The sequence below is a fragment of the Geotrypetes seraphini genome, chromosome 11 (genome assembly GCF_902459505.1).
Source record: "Geotrypetes seraphini chromosome 11, aGeoSer1.1, whole genome shotgun sequence".
In the NCBI taxonomy this organism is placed as follows: domain Eukaryota; kingdom Metazoa; phylum Chordata; class Amphibia; order Gymnophiona; family Dermophiidae; genus Geotrypetes; species Geotrypetes seraphini.
Window position 1 is genome coordinate 21,974,566 of NC_047094.1, and position 19,130 is coordinate 21,993,695.

Sequence of the window (19,130 nt, forward strand, 5' to 3'; positions counted from 1 at the left end):
ATTCCGCCAACTTCAACATTATCTACTCTCCTTGACTCAGCTGAAGCTGCGGGACGAGGTGCATGAAGGGTTGCGGGAGGCGCTATTCCTCACATCTCAGGAACCCGTACCACTCAGCTTTTACCATAAGTGGATTTTGTTACATGCGGGTGAATTGGACTTTTCCGCATTGGCTCAGAAGTGGACCACAGACCTCCAAGTGCCCATTTCAGCAGATATGATCCGTAAGGGACTCCGTTTAGGTTCTGCTACTACAGTATCCTCTGTGGAGAGTGAGAGGAATTATAAATTTTTGTTCCGTGCTTTTTATACGCCAAAGAGAGCACATGTGATGGGACTCATTGCGGGACCTGGCTGTGGGAAGTGTGAGGGTCCGGAGGCATCCTTTGGACACATGTTTTGGACATGCCCACTGATTTCTTCCTTTTGGACTCATTTGATCTCTTGGGTGGCGCGGATTTGGAAGTGCTCTTGGAGGCTACATCCCAGTTTTCTTTTCACCTTGCAGATTCGTTTCCATCCTCCTAGACCTGGATGTGCAGCCTTTCTCCGCAAGACTGTGTTATTGGGACGGAAATGTATACTGCTGCAATGGCTTTCATCGCAACCTCCGACTATCTCTCAATGGAGAGCCTTAATGTTATCTCAAATGCTTTTGGAACGTAGAGATATAGTGGACATGTCAACTAAAGCAGGACGATTATTCCACCTTTGCTGGTACCCCTTTAGTTTGACTTGTACGCAATATGTTCAACAACGAATTTGGTTTTCTTAATGGACCTCTTGTAACCCTTGCTTTTACCTTTGTAGATTTGCCGTTGCCGCTGCTGCCGGGGTGGGAGGGAGGGTGGGTGGGTGGTTGGTTGGGGGGGTGGGGTTTGGAGTTTTGTTCTGCTGTAAAACTGTACTGTTTGACATACTGTGATATTTTGGTGACTATCAATAAAAAGAAAGGCCCTCAAGTTACTTTTAAATTTATCAAGGGATGTAATTTCTCTTATATAATTTGGTGCTGAATTCCAGATGGTAGGGGGCCGTAACAGAAAAGATGCTAGTGCGCTTAGTGTTAATGTATCTTAAGGAGGGGATGGATAGCAAGTTTTGATTAGATGAACGTAATGTACGATGGGGGGTATGGGGGATTAGTAGCCTGTTAATAAAATCAGGTTGGACGGAAGTTTTGGTCTTGTAAGTCAGCAACATTATTTTATAGGAAATTTGATGATCTATAGGCAGCCAATGAGTAATGCACACTCCAAAAGGAATGCCCTTTTCCCATATCCTACGGTGGTAGCCTTGCATATCTTACAAATCAAGAAAGCACATTCTTTCTTATCTAATCTGAACTGGGATATATGAGTCACACTATCCCCTCTTTTACTAAGGTGCGCTATGCTTTTTAGCGCGCAATAAATATCGCGCACTAAATGCTAACGCGTGCATGTTATCCTATGGACGCATTAGCGGTTAGCGCCCCCATTGATTTAGCATGCGCTAAACATGCGCTAAAATGCTTTGTAAAAGATGGCCTATGCCTAAATAGATTCAAGGCGACTTATAGTATAATTTAAAGAGATACAATTTAGTATAGTTCAAAGATGCTATGGGAGATACGTTTGAAAACAGTGTGAGAGGAGGTACTGTACAAGAAAAGATAGACTAGAACTGTTTAAGGAGTGGTACCATGAGGTAGAAGGTGAAGTAAATTTATAGTCCAAAGTAATATGGATGACAGTGTGTGTAGTATCATAGAGCAGTGATTCCCAACCCTGTCCTGGAGGAACACCAGGCCAATCGGGTTTTCAGGCTAGCCCTAATGAATATGCATGAGAGAGATTTGCATATGATGGAAGTGATAGGCATGCAAATTTGCTTCATGCATATTCATTAGGGCTAGCCTTGAAAACCCAATTGGCCTGGTGTTCCTCCAGGACAGGGTTGGGAACCACTGTCATAGAGGTTGCAGGGTCCGTTTCATGTGGTGGATATGGTGTCAAAGAGATAACGCTTTAGTTTCTTTCGGAATATGAGGTAGTTTGGTTCAGATCTGATGGTAGTTGAGAGGTTGTTCCGTAAACGTTTGTATCCGAAGCCTTTTGTTGAGGGGTAGTTCATCTGAAGCTTACTAAGGTTTCCGGATGAGGTGGACCAAGAGGAAGTGAATAAGTTTATGAGTGGCATGGTGGAGTTTCCTTGTAGGATGTGGAAGACTATACAGGAGATTTTGAAGTTTATTTGAGTAGTGACAGGTAACTGTTTGAGACGGTAGAGATTGGGTCATGTATTTTAGCTTGAACCTTAAGTGCCCTATGTATGAATTCGTTGTCTTATCAAATGTTTAGGAAATCTGTGAAATCTCATATGACAAATTTGTTTGAGAAGCCTCTATTTGTGAATTCTTTCCCTTACTAAATGTTTAAGGAAACCTGTGAAATCTCTTTCGCATGACAATTTTGGCTAAAGAAACTCAACCAGGCAAGTTATATAATTCCATTTGTATTTCATCTGCATCTGGCAGATTCTCTGTGTTGTAACTTTGTTGTACTCTTTATCTCCCCTGGAAATTGCCAGATATCGTCTTTTCTAAACCGTCTTGAACCTGCAAGGTAATGGCGGAATAGAAATCATTAATGTAATGTAACAGGTTATAAATAAATTATTATTATTGATCGTCATGTTTTGATTCGTTGAGGTTTGCGGGTTAGTATTGGGATAATGCCTGCATCGAGGGAGTTGCAGTAATCAGCATTTGTACAAGTATGGCAAAGTGTCGTTCATGGAAGTAGGGTCTTATGAGTCTCGGCTGTCATAAATAAGAACATAAGAACATAAGCAGTGCCACTGCTGGGTCAGACCACAGGTCCATCCCGCCCAGCAGTCCGCTCCCGCGGCGGCCCAACAGGTCACGACCTGTCTGAATCACCCCTTGGTTTCAGTACCCTACGATCCCTTTGTCCCTCAGGAATCCGTCCAATCCCTGTTTGAATCCCTGTACTGTATTCTGCCTGATCACTTCCTCCGGGAGCGCATTCCATGTGTTCATGACCCTTTGGGTGAAGAAAAACTTCCTTGCATTTGTCTTGAACCTATCCCCCTTCAGTTTCTCCGAGTGCCCCCTCGTACCTGTTGTCCCTCTCAGTCTGAAGAACCTGTCCCTATCCACCCTCTCTATGCCTCTCAGGATCTTGAAGGTCTCTATCATATCTCCCCTGAGCCTCCTTTTTTCCAGAGAGAAGAGACCCAGCTTATCCAGCCTCTCGGCGTATGGGCAGTTTTCCAGCCCTCTTACAAGCTTCGTTGCTCTCCTTTGGACTCTCTCAAGTACCGCCATGTCTCATGGGAAAGAAGGTTTTCTTCCAGAGATTTGTGGTTCAAGGGATAGTGTGGAGTCCAGTATAACACCCAGTACTTTGTAATATTCTTCTATGTCTAATTTAGCTCTGGATGGTAGGACAATGCTCTTGGGAGCTGTTTGTGTGTGTGTGTATGGGGGGGGGGGGGGGGAAACCAGAGGATTTTGGTTTTGATTGCGTTCAGTTTGAGTTTGTTGATTTTCTGGACAAAATCCAGATGCTGTTGACTTTTGACATTTTTATGGCATTTTCGTAGCTTATAGAGTAAACGGAGAGCATTGTTGGATTTTTTTTTTTTCCTCCAAAGTTAGAGGATGTGTTAACATTGAGGTGTCTGGTACCGTTGGAGCACATCAGCCTGAAACCGTCAAGACATTTCTCTGCCTCCATATACCCACACAGAAACACAGCATTGAATAAATAGGAAAGTAAATCTTGCGTCCCATCCACTCAACTCACTGGTCTATTTTATTTCTATAATCAATGCCTTATGTAATCAGAAAATATGTAATCTTTTTGATTTTTTTTTTCTCATGACTAGATGTAGTGCATGCTTTGTCATCTTGTGTTTCTTAAAAAATTAAATGGACTGTACCAGCCTCTATAGTCTGTTATTTTATGAGAGAACTACTTAGCCCTCTGTAATTCTAGAATGACTTTATTTCTTGCAAGAGAACTGGAAAGCATATTGAGTTGTTTTCATCCTTGCCTTTTTTTCATTACTTTTTCTCTAAACAGAAAGATGTAGGTCATGAAGGGACAGTTTGTTCATGTGAGTCTTGTTCCAATGCACTCACATGGTGTATGTATGTGCGGGGTGGGGGGGGAGGAGATTTATAACATGGTACTTATACTAATTTCAAAAAGCATACACTTCTCCCTCCCTATTCGCGTAGCTTAGGAGCAGAGCCGGCCCGCAAATGGGGAAAATTTGCGAATAACTTTGGGCCGGTTCTGACCCATCCCCGGACCTTACCTAAACTAAATTAAACCTTAGGTTTGTATACCGCATCATCTCCACATTCGTAGAGCTCTGCACGGTTTACAGGAGACGGGATAGAAAGGAACTAACAATGAAAGGTTAGAGGTCCAAGTATGAAGGGTTTTTAGAGGGCTTAGAGTGCCAGAGATGGAATAGGTATCAGATTTTTGAGAATAGCCAGGTCTTCAGATGTTTGCGGAAAAGTTGGAGAGAGCTCAGGTTCCGAAGAGGGGAGGAAAGATTGTTCCAGAGTTCGGTGATTCTGAAGGGGAGGGAGGTCCCTAGTTTTCCTGTATGGGAAATGCCTTTTAATGAGGGGAAGGATAGTTTAAATTTGTGGGTGGATCTGGTGGTATTAGGGTTAGAGGAGTTCCAAGAAAGAGGGATACAGGGAGGGAGGATGCCGTGTAGGATTTTGAAAGCTAGGCAGGCGCATTTAAAGTGGACCCTGGCGATTATCGGAAGCCAGTGAAGCTTGGACAGAAGCGTAGAGACGTGGTCAAATTTATTTTTTACGAAGATGAGCTTGGCTGCAGCATTCTGTATCCGCTGGAGTCTATGGAAGTTTTTTTAGTTAGGCTTAAGTAGACAGAGTTGCAATAGTCCAATCTGGAAAGTATGATGGATTGGACAAGGACGGTAAAGTGATTTTGATGAAAGCAGGATCTGACTTTCCTCAGCATGTGAAGGCTGAAAAAGCATTTTTTTTACCAAGGAATTGAGGTGCTCGTTGAAGGACAATGTAGAATCAATGATGATGCCCAGAACATTGCTTGAGAACTCAAGCTGCAGAGTGGAGCCAGAGGACAGTGAGATGGAGGAGGATAGTTGGTCTAGTTTTGGACCGAGCCAAAGGAGTCTTGTTTTGGACTCGTTCAGTTTCATTTGAACAGTGCGGGCCCAGGATTGGAGGTTCATTATGCAGGAGGCTATGTTCTCGGAAAGGTTGGTGAGGTTCGAGTCAGTCTCGAGGAGGACAAGGATGTCGTCGGCATAAGTGTAAATTGTTTCAAGGGGGGATAGATGGAGGAGTTTTAGGGAAGACATATAAATGTTAAAAAGGATGGGAGATAGAGGTGAGCCTTGTGGGACTCCACATATTAGTTTCCAGGGGGAGGATGAGGTGCCATTCATGTTGACAGCGTAAGAACGAGAGCGTAGGAATTTTGAGAACCAGTCTAGGACCGTGGAGTTGATGCCAATCTCAGAGAGTTGGTAAACGAGAATGTCATGATGGACAACGTCGAAAGCGGCGGAAAGGTCGAATTGTAGGAGGACGGCAAACTTATTTCGAGAATGAAGTTGTGGTCTAGCAGTGACATGGGACAAGAGCGATCTTCCTAAACTCCTGCCCCATGCAGAGCCATGCTGTGAGTTCCTATGAGGACTCGTGAGACCACAGGAACTCACAGCATGGCTCTGCACGAGGCAGGAGTGTAGGAAGATGGCTCCTGCCCTGTGTCACCGCTAGACCACCAGGTAAGGTCCATGCTCCTGGGGTGGCTGCTCGCCTCCTCCATCTCTGATTGCCTCCTCCTCCGATCGCCTCTCTCCTCGCCCCGATCCAAGTCCCGGGGCCCTTTTTTTAATGTGGGCTGCCAACGAGCGATTCATAGGGGGGAGCCTGGGGAAAAAAACGCAAATAATCGAAACTGCGAACGTCGAAATCGCGAATAGGAAGGGGGAAGTGTACTCATTTTATTCAGGCCACATAGACACCTAAGTGCCTTTGTGAAATAGGCTTCCAAAACCATCTATCACCCGTCCTCCTTTCTGCTCCTTCCCCGCTCCCCCACAACCGCACGCTCCTCTTCTCTTCCCCCCGTACCTCTTTAACATTCCTGGTGTGAGCAGCCACCCCAAGCTGCTGCTTGCGCCAGCTCTTCCTCTGACATCACTTCCTGGACCCATGCCTAGGAAGTGACATCAGAGTATGAGCCAACACGGGCGTGAGCAGCAGCTTGGGTTTGCTGCATGCGCCGGGAACCTTAAAGGGGTTACGGGGAAAGGGAAAGGAAGCGCATGTGGGGAGGGGCACCGCAAACGCCGCCTCTCACCCTCGCTATGCCACTGGGTTCAAGTCCCACTTTCAACTTTTTAAAAATAATTCTGAGCCTCCAGAAACAGAAAAACATAAGAATTGCCGCTGCTGGGTCAGACCAGTAGTCAATCGTGCCCAGCAATCCGCTCCCGCGGCAGGCCCTAGGTCAAAGACCAATGCCCTAACTGAGACTAGCCTTACCTGCGTACGTTCTAGTTCAGCAGGAACTTGTCTAACTTTGTCTTGAATCCCTGGAGGGTGTTTTCCCCTATTTGAATCCCTGGAGGGTGTTTTTCCCCTATAACAACCTCTGGAAGAGCGTTCCAGTTTTCTACCACTCTCTGGGTGAAGAAGGGATTAGACTTAGTAGATAAGACTTAGTAGACAAAGTAGGGAGAACGAGAGGCCACTCTCTAAAGTTGAAAGGGGATAGATTCCGTACAAACATAAGGAAGTTCTTCTTCACCCAGAGAGTGGTGGAAAACTGGAACGCTCTTCCGGAGTCTGTTATAGGGGAAAACACCCTCTAGGGATTCAAGACAAAGTTAGACAAGTTCCTACTGAACCAGAATGTACACAGGTATGGCTAGTCTCAGTTGACCAGAGGGCCACCGCGTGAGCGGACTGCTGGGCACGACGGACCACTAGTCTGACCCAGCAGTGGCAGTTCTTATGTTCTTAACTGGACAGTGGAGGGGTGGTTAATGCTGATTTTCAGTGGCAGTGTCTGGTAAATGCTACCAAATAAAAACAAAAGGAATTGACCCCGAAATATCCACAAAGAAAATCCAGAGAAAACCAAAAAAACTCTGTGGAGTGATGATGTTCCTAAATGGACTTTATTTGAAAGTGTCAAAGTTCCAAAAGTACACTGAAATCATTCACATAAAATAATTCCATCCACATAAAAATAAATCATCCACATAAGAGCCTTAAAGGACCTAGTCCGCTAGGGATACAGGACCCAAAATGCTACCAAATATCAGCAGATAGGTAGGCACAAAGTATTTAACCAGGGAAGAGGCCTGATTTGAATATCGAGTCCATAGAAAATGACAAGAGTTAAAAAAAAACATCCAGCCTATCTACTCTGCCTGTTCATGCCCGCTACTAAGTTCTATAATTAGAGCTTCTGATTCTTAGCAATAACCAGAAAACTCCAATAAAAGTCCTCTGATGACGAAACAAAAAACACTGAAGGAGTGGTAATGTTAAATTTTACTTAGCCTAACACTTGTGTAGAAAATTGGTTTTCTAATGAAGGCATACCAGCTCATACTTTACATACCACTATGCCCCATCCTATGTAATTATAAAACCAGGAGGGGGGAAAAACAGGCTTTAGAAGCTTTGCCAGCAGGAATATGGAAGCTGAATCTGAGGGTGCCTCACTGGGAAGCTTCGGCCTGTCTTTTTCATCTTTCTCTTCTCTGTTTTCTAGGGTACAGCTTCGGTTCTGCAGCGCAGGTCTGACAATGAGGAATATGTAGAAGTTGGACGACTTGGCCCATCAGATTATTTTGGTAAGAGTTTGCCCCGCAGTTTCAAAGCAGTAGAACTTGGCTTGGGGGGGGGGGGGAAACTGGTATTATGTTCTGGTGTAGTTAACTTTACCCCATAATGTAGCCAGTCATTCTTCATGGCTAACATCGGGTCCCTCTTAGATCTACGAAACTCCCAACTACACTCTTCCCTCCGAATTCACGGTGGTTAGGGGCGGAACAGGACCGCGAATACGGAAAAACCGTGAATAATTTTTTATATGTTATTTGTGGGGTTTTTTGTAACAGCCATACTTTTAATATATTGAAATCGCGAATAACAGTGTTTTTCTCTGTGCACACTGGGAAGCAGCGATTTTCAGGGTGAAAGCTGATAAGCGCCAAACTTTTTGTCGATACAGTACTTTATTCATAACGTACAGTGGTGCCTCACACAACGAACTTAATTCGTTCCAGGAGCAAGTTTGTTATGCGAAAAGTTCGTTATGTGAAACGCGTTTTCCCATAACAATACATGTTAAAAAAAAATAATTCGTTCTGCAGCATAAAATATGCTAAGATGACATAAAAAAAGATAAATTTGTCAAAATGGTGAAAATGGTGGTCTTGCTGAGGCCAAACTCTTTGACGAGGTCACACTGTTTTACCCCACATTCACTCCTTCTAATTATTTCCCGTTTCATTTCAACAGAAATCACCTTCCTGCTTTTTTTAGAAGCCATGATATATAAAAAATATTGAGTTTATCTTAAAAGGACGACTGTATACAGTGAGAGAGGGCAGTTAAGCGCAGTGACTAACGACTGCCTGCAGTGCCTGCGCGGAAGGATGCAATACATCGGCAGCTCGGGCGACTTCGTTGTGTGAAACGAAGTTCGTTGTGTGAATCAAGACATGAAGTTCGTTGTGTGCAGCGTTCGTTGTGCGAGGCGTTCGTTATGCGAGGCACCACTGTAATTTGGGGGGCAGGAGTCAGCATGCGAAAAATCGCGAATAAACGAAACCGCGAGTATTGAAACCGCGAATACGGAGGGAAAATTGTACAGGTTTCATTGGCCAAATTTTCTCAAGGATTTAGGTGGCAACCTCTGACCTCGAGCTGAATTACAGCTTCAAAGCTTTTGGCAAATTGAAGAGCACCCTGTAACAGAGCTATTGGAGGGAGACAGCTGATGCATCTGCATCAAGGACAAAGTGCGGAGGGGGCGGTCCGCCCCAGGCACAGTCTTTGTAAATGGCACAGGCACCCATGTTTCTTTCCGCCACCCCATCCCCCCCGCCACGTGCTTGTACCTCTTCCCTCGTACCTCTTTAATATTTCCTGCACGAGCAGCGATTACGAACTTGCTGCTCGCGTTGGTGTCGCCCTCTCTCTGACATCGGTTCCGGGCCCCGCCCCTAGGAAGTGACATCAGAGGGATAGCCGACACGACGTGGGCAGCAAGTTTGTGCTATTGCTCTCACCTGGAAAATTAAAAAGGTACAGGAGAAGAGAGGTGGGGCTCACACACGGGGAGGGGGTATCGGGAAGGGGCGGGGGAGGGGCGCCACTTACCCTCACCTCGCCACTGAAGGGGTCCTTCCTTGCTGTGCCCCTGCTGTCTCTTTACTGCTGACATAGGTGTTGACCCCCCCCCACTCTAAGGATTTCAACTTGCCTTACCACATCCCACTCCACCTTGCTCTAGCCTTCCCAGACAGTTGAGTCACTGACCGTCTGTGGAGGTGGTGGCAATAGGAGAGAGAGAGAGAGAGAGGAACCTTCCTTCCCTGGGCTGGGCAGCATGGAGGTATTAGTTCCAAAAACAGAGGAGTGTAAGAGACATTGTATTGTTACACTTCCCCTCCATATTCACGAATTCCATATCTACGGATTTGCTTATTCGCGGTTTTAAATTTAAAAAATACATTTTCATTTTTCAGGCTATTTTAAGCCCTGTAAACCCCCCCCCCTTAAGCCTTACTTGGTGGTCTAGCGGGTTTTCGGGGCAGGAGCGATCTTCCCACGCTCCTGTCCCGTACAGATCGCTCACAGGAAATGGCTCGAGAGATGACGGGAGCTCAAGGCAGCCATTTCCTGTGAGCGATCTGCACGGGGCAGGAGCGTGGGAAGATCGCTCCTGCCCCGAAAACCCGCTAGACCACCGGGCAAGGCTTAAGGGGGGGCTTTCAGGGTTTAAAATAGCCAAGGGAAGCGGGGGTTAGGGGCAGAACCGGCCCGAATATTATTCACAGTTTTTTTAATATTCGCAGGCCGGCTCTGCCCCGAACCCCCGCAAATACAGAGGGGGAAGTGTATTAAGATTCTTTATTACTGCCTTTCTTTAATATAACCGCTGAAGGCAATGGTGCACCAGAAAAAAAGAATTCACTTAATCCTCTATTTCCCCAGGTTAGATTAGGCTCAGACGGGAAAAATACTACACTGCCTGGTTACTATTCAATGTATTGGGTGAATCTCTTCATGAAAAGGTGGTTAATAAGTCCAAAGAAATAAATTATTATTACCATGCTAAATACATTGTTTTCTTTCTGTCTTTAGGTGAGATAGCACTACTTCTGAACAGACCCAGGGCAGCAACGGTAGTGGCACGAGGGCCGCTTAAGTGCGTTAAACTGGACCGTCCTCGCTTCGAACGGGTTCTTGGACCATGTTCCGAAATCCTTAAGAGGAACATTCAGAGATACAACAGCTTTATCTCTCTCACTGTCTGAGGTATTCCATCGGGAATGCGGCCTTGGTCTTATTTTGTGCACTGAGATTGGACCTGTGCAAGTCCAAAGCTTTATAATAAAACGTATTGCGTGTTTCATGTAAAAATAATTTGTTTTCCTTTTGTGCACTGAATAGAACTTTTTGTGTGTGTGTGTGTGTACGAAGACGCTACTTTCATTGGTATGACATGGCTCACCACAGCGGTGCAAGGCTGTCATGCCAACAGATTAGAAAAGACACACACAAAAAAATACCGTTTTCAATAAATATTTTGCAATGCATGTTTTATTTATTCAGAGTTCTCTCTGCTAAAAGCTGGTTTCCCCACACATCTTTTAGACCCTTGTAATGAATTTTCAAAATTTCCCTGTGCCTTTCCCAATTGATTATAGTCTCTGTTGATTAAGCAGTAAAACAGGCCCCCTGTCAAAGGCATGATGTATAAAACGAGAACTCTTAGCCCTGGTCATTTCCTTTCTTTATGTATTTAAATGGAATTATTTGGTGTTCATTCCTTACTACAGTATCTGTATACCTGAGGTGGGTCTTTGCATGCGATTTGTGTAGACCAACAAAACAAATTTTTGACAGCATAAGATAGAAGCAATCAGGCATGTAGTGAACATACAATCTCTTACATTCCTACATTGTACCCCAGTGAAATACATATTTAAAAATAGACTGATGAATGCAACTAAATAGGACACCTTTTGTTTTTGCTTGCAGTGCTGATATTTAAATTAGAAAATGACATGGGGACAAATTTTTCCCCATCCCCGTGGGAACTCATTTTCCTGTCCCATCCTCATGAATTCTTTTCCTGTCCCTGCCCCATTCCTGCAAGCTCTGTCCTCATCTACACAAGCCGCAAACACTTTAAAATCATAAGTAGCAACATTCTAGAGCTCAGACTGTGATGTCATAATGCCTCATTCCACCAATGCCTAAGCTCCGTCCTCATCTGTACAAGCCTCAAACACTTTCAAATCATAAGTAGCAACATTCTAGAGCTCAGACTGTGATGTCATAATGCCTCATTTCACCAATGCCTAAGCTCCGTCCTCATCTGTACAAGCCTCAAACACTTTCAAATCATAAGTAGCAACATTCTAGAGCTCAGACTGTGATGTCATAATGCCTCATTCCACCAATGCCTAAGTTCTGTCCTCATCTGTACAAGCCTCAAACACTTTCAAATCATAAGTAGCAACATTCTAGAGCTCAGATTGTGATATAATGCCTCATTCCACCAATGCCCAAGCTCCGTCCTCATCTGCACAAGCCTCAACCACTTTAAAATCATAAGTGTTCAAGGCTTGTGCAGTTAAGACAGAGCTTACAGGAATGGGACAGGGACAAGGACAGTGACAGCAAGAAAACTCGCAGGGACGGGACGGGGGACAGATTTGTCCCTGTGTCATTCTCTAATTTAAATATCAGAGAACTGGTAGATGTTAAGACATAGCACAGTGAACTTGACTGGTGCTCTTGTTCCTTGTGTGTCATACAGTGACGGGTGAAAACCCGCGCGGACAATGGAGCGCTGGATTTAAACTATTTTAAAGTGCTCCAAGGGGAGGTTTGGGCAGGGAACCCCCCACACACACACTTTACTTAGAACTGCTGATGCTCCCGTTGTGGGGGGTGGGGTGGGGGGGAACCCCTCCATTACAGAGAAAACTACTTTTTCTCTAAAAAACAGGGGAAAAGGCTGTTTCCTCTATAATGGGGTGTCCCCCCCACAACAGTGGTCAGGTGGCAGGGCATTAAATCCCCACCCCATATACTAGAGCTCCAAATGTCTGAGAGGACCATTCTTAGCCCTCAACTCAGATTTTATGTTTGCCAAACTCTAGCAGTCATTTTCAGATTTTTGTAAGATGAATGGCTGATGTCCAAGAGTTATAACATTCTGTGTCATCCTTTCACTTAATGTGGAAAATTCGCTTTATGGAAAAGTTCAGGTTTTCTTAGAATCAATGTTGCAAAGTATCATAATTTAGCAGAGAAAGTTTTTAAAACCTATGAGAAACATTTTGCTATTTGTGATACAATATTGATTTTGACTCAGATAGACTATAGTAATTCTTTATATGTGGGAATCCCACCCCAAAACTGGAAAAAACTTTAGTTGTTGCAGAATACTGCAGCTCAGTTATACACATACTCCCCCCACCTTCACAAAACTGTAGCGCAGTTTTTAGCGCCGGCCGTAGCAGTAACATCTCTGATGCTTATAGGAATTCTATGAGCGTCGGAGCTGTTACTGGCGCTAAAAAACCTTGCTTCGGATTTGTAAAAAGGGGGGGGAAGGGGTTAATTTTTAAAATGGGAAAAAATTGTCATGTAACCCTTTTATTAATCCAGCTTCACTGGCTGCCTGTGGAAGCTCAAATCATTAAAAAAAAGATCTTGTTTAATTATTAAATACTATTTGGGCAGTCTTCTAAAAGCTATTTTACTTCCGGGATACTTCTGACAGTACTATGTAACATGATTTTTGATCCTGGGCAGTAAGTGAATTTCCTAATTTCTCATGACTAAAAAAGTATAGAAAATGTCTGTTATTTATATCAAACTTTGCTTTTGTGAGCAGGATAGTCAAATTTAGCAATTTACTTACAGTATTTAAAATGTGAAAACACCGAATCTTCATCTTTTCATTCTTATGAAGTCATAAAAAGCAACATGAATCACAATTAAGTTATACAAAGATGACCACAGAAGATTTAGAAGTGAGTAGTTTTTCAAGATTTGTGATTATATTTGTAAGTCACTTTCACGAGTCAGCCTCTAGATGTAGTCTTCCATCAAGACATAGGGCAAACCACTGCTTGCCCTGGATTGGTAGCATGGAATGTTGCTACTCTTTGGGGTTTGGCCAGGTACTAGAGACCTGGATTGGCCACCATGAGAACGGGCTACTGCACATGATGGACCACTGGTCTGACCCAGTAAGGCTATTCTTATGTTCATTATCTCATTATAATATCCTTGGTAGCGACGTTCAAAGCCCAATATATCCTAGTGGAAGCGCTCATCTTTGTTCCTCTGAGTATGCTCCCGTGTTCTTGAATGTCTCAAGATGAGCATCAAGGACATGAACTTTGAGAGACATCCTACAGCCCATTTTTGTAATTCTTCACCAGATTCTCAACCAACTCCACATAGATTTTGGCCTTGTGATTGCCCAGGAAGTCCCGAACCACTGCGACAAAGCTGTTTCAAGCCGCTCTCTCCTTCCTAGCTAGCTTCTTAGGAAATTCATTCCACTCCAGGATCTTCTTTATCTGTGGTCCAACGAAGACACCAGTTTTGACCTTTGCCTCAGACAGATTAGGGAAGATGTCTTGGTACCTGAAAGTTGCCGACTCCTTATCTAGAGCTCTGACAAATTGTGTCAGGCCCAATTTGGATGTGCAGTGGTGGCCATTAGTGGTTCCCATTTTACTTTGTTTCTCTCCATAGAGAACTCAATCAACTGTGCCCCTGCTATGCCAAAAGGCAGAGATAGCAGGGAAATTTGGGAAAACCGCCTTGGAGACTTATTAGGAATGCCACCATTTTGAAGTCTCCAATGATCTCCCAGTCATACTCATCGTACTTTAAGGCACCTCTTCTGTTGTAATCCTCTTTGAGGAACACTGAGCTAGTGGAAGAGACGGGTACTTGTTCCAGTTATGGAGCAGCACGGCTTTGATGCTCCTGGATGCTGAGGCTGCTGCAAATTTCTTATTCCCGGATATTCAGTGTGGAGCCATATCCGGATATCGGTGCTGAATACCTGGCTATGAAGTAACCACTGGCACTTATGCAGGTACTATATTCAGAGGTATTTATCTTGGTAGGAACAGCACCAGATAGCGATGGGAATTTTCATGTTATTGACAGGACTCCAAAATGACTGTCTTAATTTTATCTATTACCCTACCACGCCTTAATAAAAGGGTCCCTAAGTTTACTCAGCTTGGAATCAACCTGGAATGTTCCGGAAGAAAGGTAAATTTCAAAATACCAATGTCCTGGTCACAAAAGCAAAGTCTGTGGGGAATGATAGACATTTTCTATACTTTTGTGGCATAGGCAACTAAGGAAGAACACTTAATACCCAGGAACAACAACAACAAAAAATTTGTTACATAGTTTAGTTTGAACTGGCCTTAAAATGAAGCAAAGCCTTCTCTGAGATTGTGGGTTTGAATTCCGCACTGCTCCTTGCGACCGTGGGCAAGTCACTTAGGGCTAGATTCACTAAGACCACCGATCATTTTGTCACCGTGTCATTCTCTACTCTCCAGCGATCCGTGTGGTCAGTGGGGGGCGTTCCTCCAATCACCTTCATTTGAATAAGGACCCGTTGTAGATCAGTCGACTTGCCACAGATCGGACACGATCGGGCAGGTGAGTGAATCGGGGCCTTAATCCCCATTGCCCCAGGTACATTAGATAGAATGGGAGCCCACCGGGACAGTTAGAGAAAAATGCTCAAGTACCTGAATAATTTGCAATCCGCATAGAATTGTAGGATTTGCGGAATATAAATTATTAAAAATAAATAAATCTGACCAGGCATTACCTCATTGACTGTCCATTCTTTCCTGATGTTATCGAAGCCTTAGAGAGGAAGAATACATGTACCTAATGGTACTGGATGCCATAAATTTTGAGCTACGGTTGCTAAGCATTCATAAGAAAAACAAGACACTGGTCAAGCCTCGAATTCTGTTCAATAGCTTTTGCACATTCATCAGTTTATAAACGTAGGGTGTTAAACTAACTTTGACTCACGTCCAGTGATATTTTTTTGTACTGCTTTTCTGTTGCTAGTGCTACTGCTTTTTTGGTTTAAAAAAAAACAAACTGTTTGGCTTATATGTAAGAGAAGATTTACCTTTACTGAACTATGTTGGGAATTTTTTATTGCTAGAATGATCTTTGCTATACACAGTTAAGACTGATGTGAATTTAAATGTAACTGCCGAATACCAGCAGTGTAATTCTTCGATGTCAGTGAAATATGACCAAATTTTTAAAACATTTTGATCGGAATGAGGGCACATGCTGAAGATCTGAATAAAGTTCTTATATGCTAGAAATGACGATTGATGGAAATCATTTTTTGTCAGAGGCTGGTCTAATAAAACACGCACTTTGCAAAGACAGCGAGGCAGCTTTCATGACACGCCTGCTTTCCATCCCAACCGGTCTGGTTTTCTGGGTAGCCACGATGAATATACCTGAGATAAAATCTGCATACATTGGAAACCCAGAATAGATATACAGTGGTGCCTCACACAACGAACTTAATTCGTTCCAGGAGCAAGTTTGTTATGCGAAAAGTTCGTTATGTGAAACGCGTTTTCCCGCAGTGACTAATGACTGCCTGCAGTGCCTGCGCGGAAGGATGCAATACATCGGCAGCGATCGTGGAAGCTCGGGCGACTTCGTTGTGTGAAACGAAGTTCGTTGTATGAATCATGAAATGAAGTTCGTTGTGTGCAGCGTTCGCTGTGCGAGGCGTTCTTTATGCGAGGCACCACTGTACTTAAAACCTGCCTGGCTGTGGAGTCTCCAAGAGGGGTCTGGGAAGTCCTGCCTCAAAGCAGTATATTCCAACCCAAGGGCCATCAAAAGGGGCAGGTGAGGCCATATGTCCCTGGAGCTTTCCTACTGTAATGACAGTGACAGAAGTGAACTCTGGCATGGTCCTTCTCACACAGCCAGCCATGTAATACTATAGAAAAGGATTCTCCTAAGGGCTGCATCAAAGGATGAAAGACTCCGCATGACCGCTCATAATGCCATTTAGCCCTACCCAAACTAGTCCTGGAATAACACCTAATTGTCTGGATAACCGTTATGAATATGCATAAGATATTATGATACAGTGGTTCTCAGATGAAAACAAAAACTGTGGATACAGATGTTCTGGAGATAATTTATTAAACACTTACATATAAAACCATGAAAATTCAATTAAAAAAGTACAATGATAAAAAATACAGTGATAAAAATCCAACCGGGTCCGGATTTTTTATCATTGTACTTTTTAAATTGAATTTTCATGGTTTTATATGTCAGTGTTTAATAAATTATCTCCAGAACATCTGTATCCACAGTTTTTGTTTTTGTTTTCATCGGTGGATTGTTTTCACTGTGGATCATTGGGTCTCCCCATTTTTCTTTGTTGTACAGTGGTTCTCAGACATATAGAAATACTGTAGATCCCATGCAAGTTTGGTACAGATATCCTGAAAATCAAACTGGTCAGGTTTACCTAATGCAGCAAAAAAATGAACTACAGTAGGACATCTTGCAGCATCCCGTGGTAATTACTGAGTGTGTATGTGCTAACCTTGCACTAAATAATTTTTTGTATTTTTTTTAAGGGGTGTTTTGGGCACACAGTGGCCTTCATACAGTATTCAATTAGCACACTCTTATTGCTGTGTGCTATTTGGTCAGTGCACAAATAATGCAGGAGCTCTTAATACAGTCCTGGGTATTATACAGCCTCCGGGCCACATCCGACCCTTTGGCTGTCCCTGAATGGCTCGTCTTAGATCAATGGCAAATTAGGAATCAAACATAATCATTTGTAACATCTACCAGTAGCAGCTAATCAAAACCGTACAATTTACTGCTTTTTATAAAGATATAAAATTAATGTGGAGCAAAATTGAGTTTAGTCTATTGGCCCAGCCCTCCAAAATAGTCCCACCCCCCTTTTACTAAACCACAATAATGGTTATTAGCGCAGGGAGCTGCGCTGAATGTTCCACACTGCTCCCAATGCTCATAGGAACTCTATTGCCCCTGGACCAAATCTGGCCTGTGGAGGAAGTACATTTTCCACATGCTCTAGAGCAGGATTGTCCAACGTTGGTCCTCGAGAACCGCAAGCTAGTCGGGTTTTCAGGATTTCCCCATTGAATTTGCATGAGATCTATTTGCATGCACAGCTTCCATTGTATGCAAATAGATCTCATGCATATTCATTTGGGAAATCCTGAAAACCCGACCTGTCGAGGACTGAGGTTGGATGCCCCTGCTCTAGAGCAAAAACACGCAGGGGAATTTCTTCAGACCCCCCTCCAGCAAGAAAGAGTAGGACCTGAAGCCGTGCAGAGGCAGCAAACAGTGTCAAGAAAGGTTGTGGTCAACTGCCAGAGCCTTATCGAGCTATGTGTGGGTAGTGCGGTCACACAGGGAACAAGGGAGGCGGGGGCTCCAAACCTCTCTCCTATCCATTGCCTTCACTGCTTGGCTGTGATTCGGTGGAATGGGGAGGATTGGAGCTCTACGGGGGCATGTCGTCCAGGGCACATTTCTGGCTTGGGGTGGTCCTGCCTGAGGGGAGATCCAAAAGAGCAGAGTTAGCAGTATCAGTGGCTGTGATGAACCCAAATGTGAAAATCTAGGTCATGGTACTGCTGAAGCTGCTGCATGTGCGAGAAGACCAGAGAGAACACATGGGGACAAAAGTGGCAGGGAGTGAGTGAAGGCATTGAGACCCATGTTGAACCCAGTAGAACCAAGCAGCATAGGAAAGAAGTGATGCAGTAAAATCAACTTCGCATGGGCATCTGCTGCGTGGAATGCAGAGAAGATGAACGAGAAGAGAGGGGGGGAGTGAAGTGAAGGGAGGACAGAGGGGAAAAAATAGGCAATGTAAATGGTAGGGTGGGGTTAGGAAAAACTGAGAAGGGAGGGATAAGAGAAAGAAGAGAGGAGAGAAATAAAAGGAGGAAGAGGGGCATAAAAGTGTACCATTACTACGCATATCCTCAGAAATGTCAAGGGTGAACCAAGGAGAGAGATCTTCCAGACAGTACATCCAGGATATAAATCTAGAACAGGGGTGTCAAAATCCCTCCTCGAGGGCCGCAATCCAGTCTGGTCTTCAGGATTTCCCCAATGAATATGCATGAGTTCTATTTGTGTGCATTGCTTTCATTGTATGCTAATAGATCTTATGCATATTCATTGGGGAAATCCTGAAAACCCGACTGGATTGCGGCCCTTGAGGATGGACTTTGTCACCCCTGATCTAGAATGATTGAAGAGTAGCATTGCTTTGCAATTGAATCAAAGCAACATCAAATGACATTGGCTTTTCTTTGGAGCCTCTGAAAGTATACAAAGTGGGGAGCAATTGTCCCAAATTTGCAACCCTTCAGTTCAAAAAAGGCCAGTTTTAAAATTTTGAAAAGATTCTTCTTTTCTCAATTCTAAAGGCAAACTATTCCATAAAATTGGAGCTGTATAAAAAAATGTACAATTTCTGGTTGAAGCAAGATGAGCCTTTAGAATATGGAGTACAATTATTCCGTTATCGTTCAATGATCTTAATAATTGCCTAGACCAGGGGTAGGCCATTCCGGTCCTCGAGAGCCGGAGCCAGGTCAGGTTTTCAGGATATCCACCATGAATATGTACGAGATGGATCTGCATGCACTGCCTCCTTGAGATGCAAATTTATCTCATGCATTTTTATTGTGGATAGCCTGAAAACCTGACCCGGCTCCGGCTCTCG

General features: G+C 43.9%; 1 protein-coding gene across 5 annotated transcripts in view; it reads left to right on the forward strand.

The window, feature by feature from the left end:
• The window catches only part of PRKAR1B (protein kinase cAMP-dependent type I regulatory subunit beta), a 226,967-nt gene extending 216,092 nt beyond the window's left edge, over positions 1–10,875 (forward strand). For all 5 annotated transcript variants that reach the window (XM_033915035.1, XM_033915033.1, XM_033915036.1 and 2 more), the window contains 2 exons: positions 7,818–7,899; positions 10,421–10,875. In XM_033915035.1, coding sequence (XP_033770926.1) covers positions 7,818–7,899; positions 10,421–10,593 — 255 coding nt within the window. In that variant the 3' untranslated portion in view covers positions 10,594–10,875. The remainder of the gene's footprint in view (positions 1–7,817; positions 7,900–10,420) is intronic.
• Positions 10,876–19,130: the final 8,255 nt, after the last annotated feature.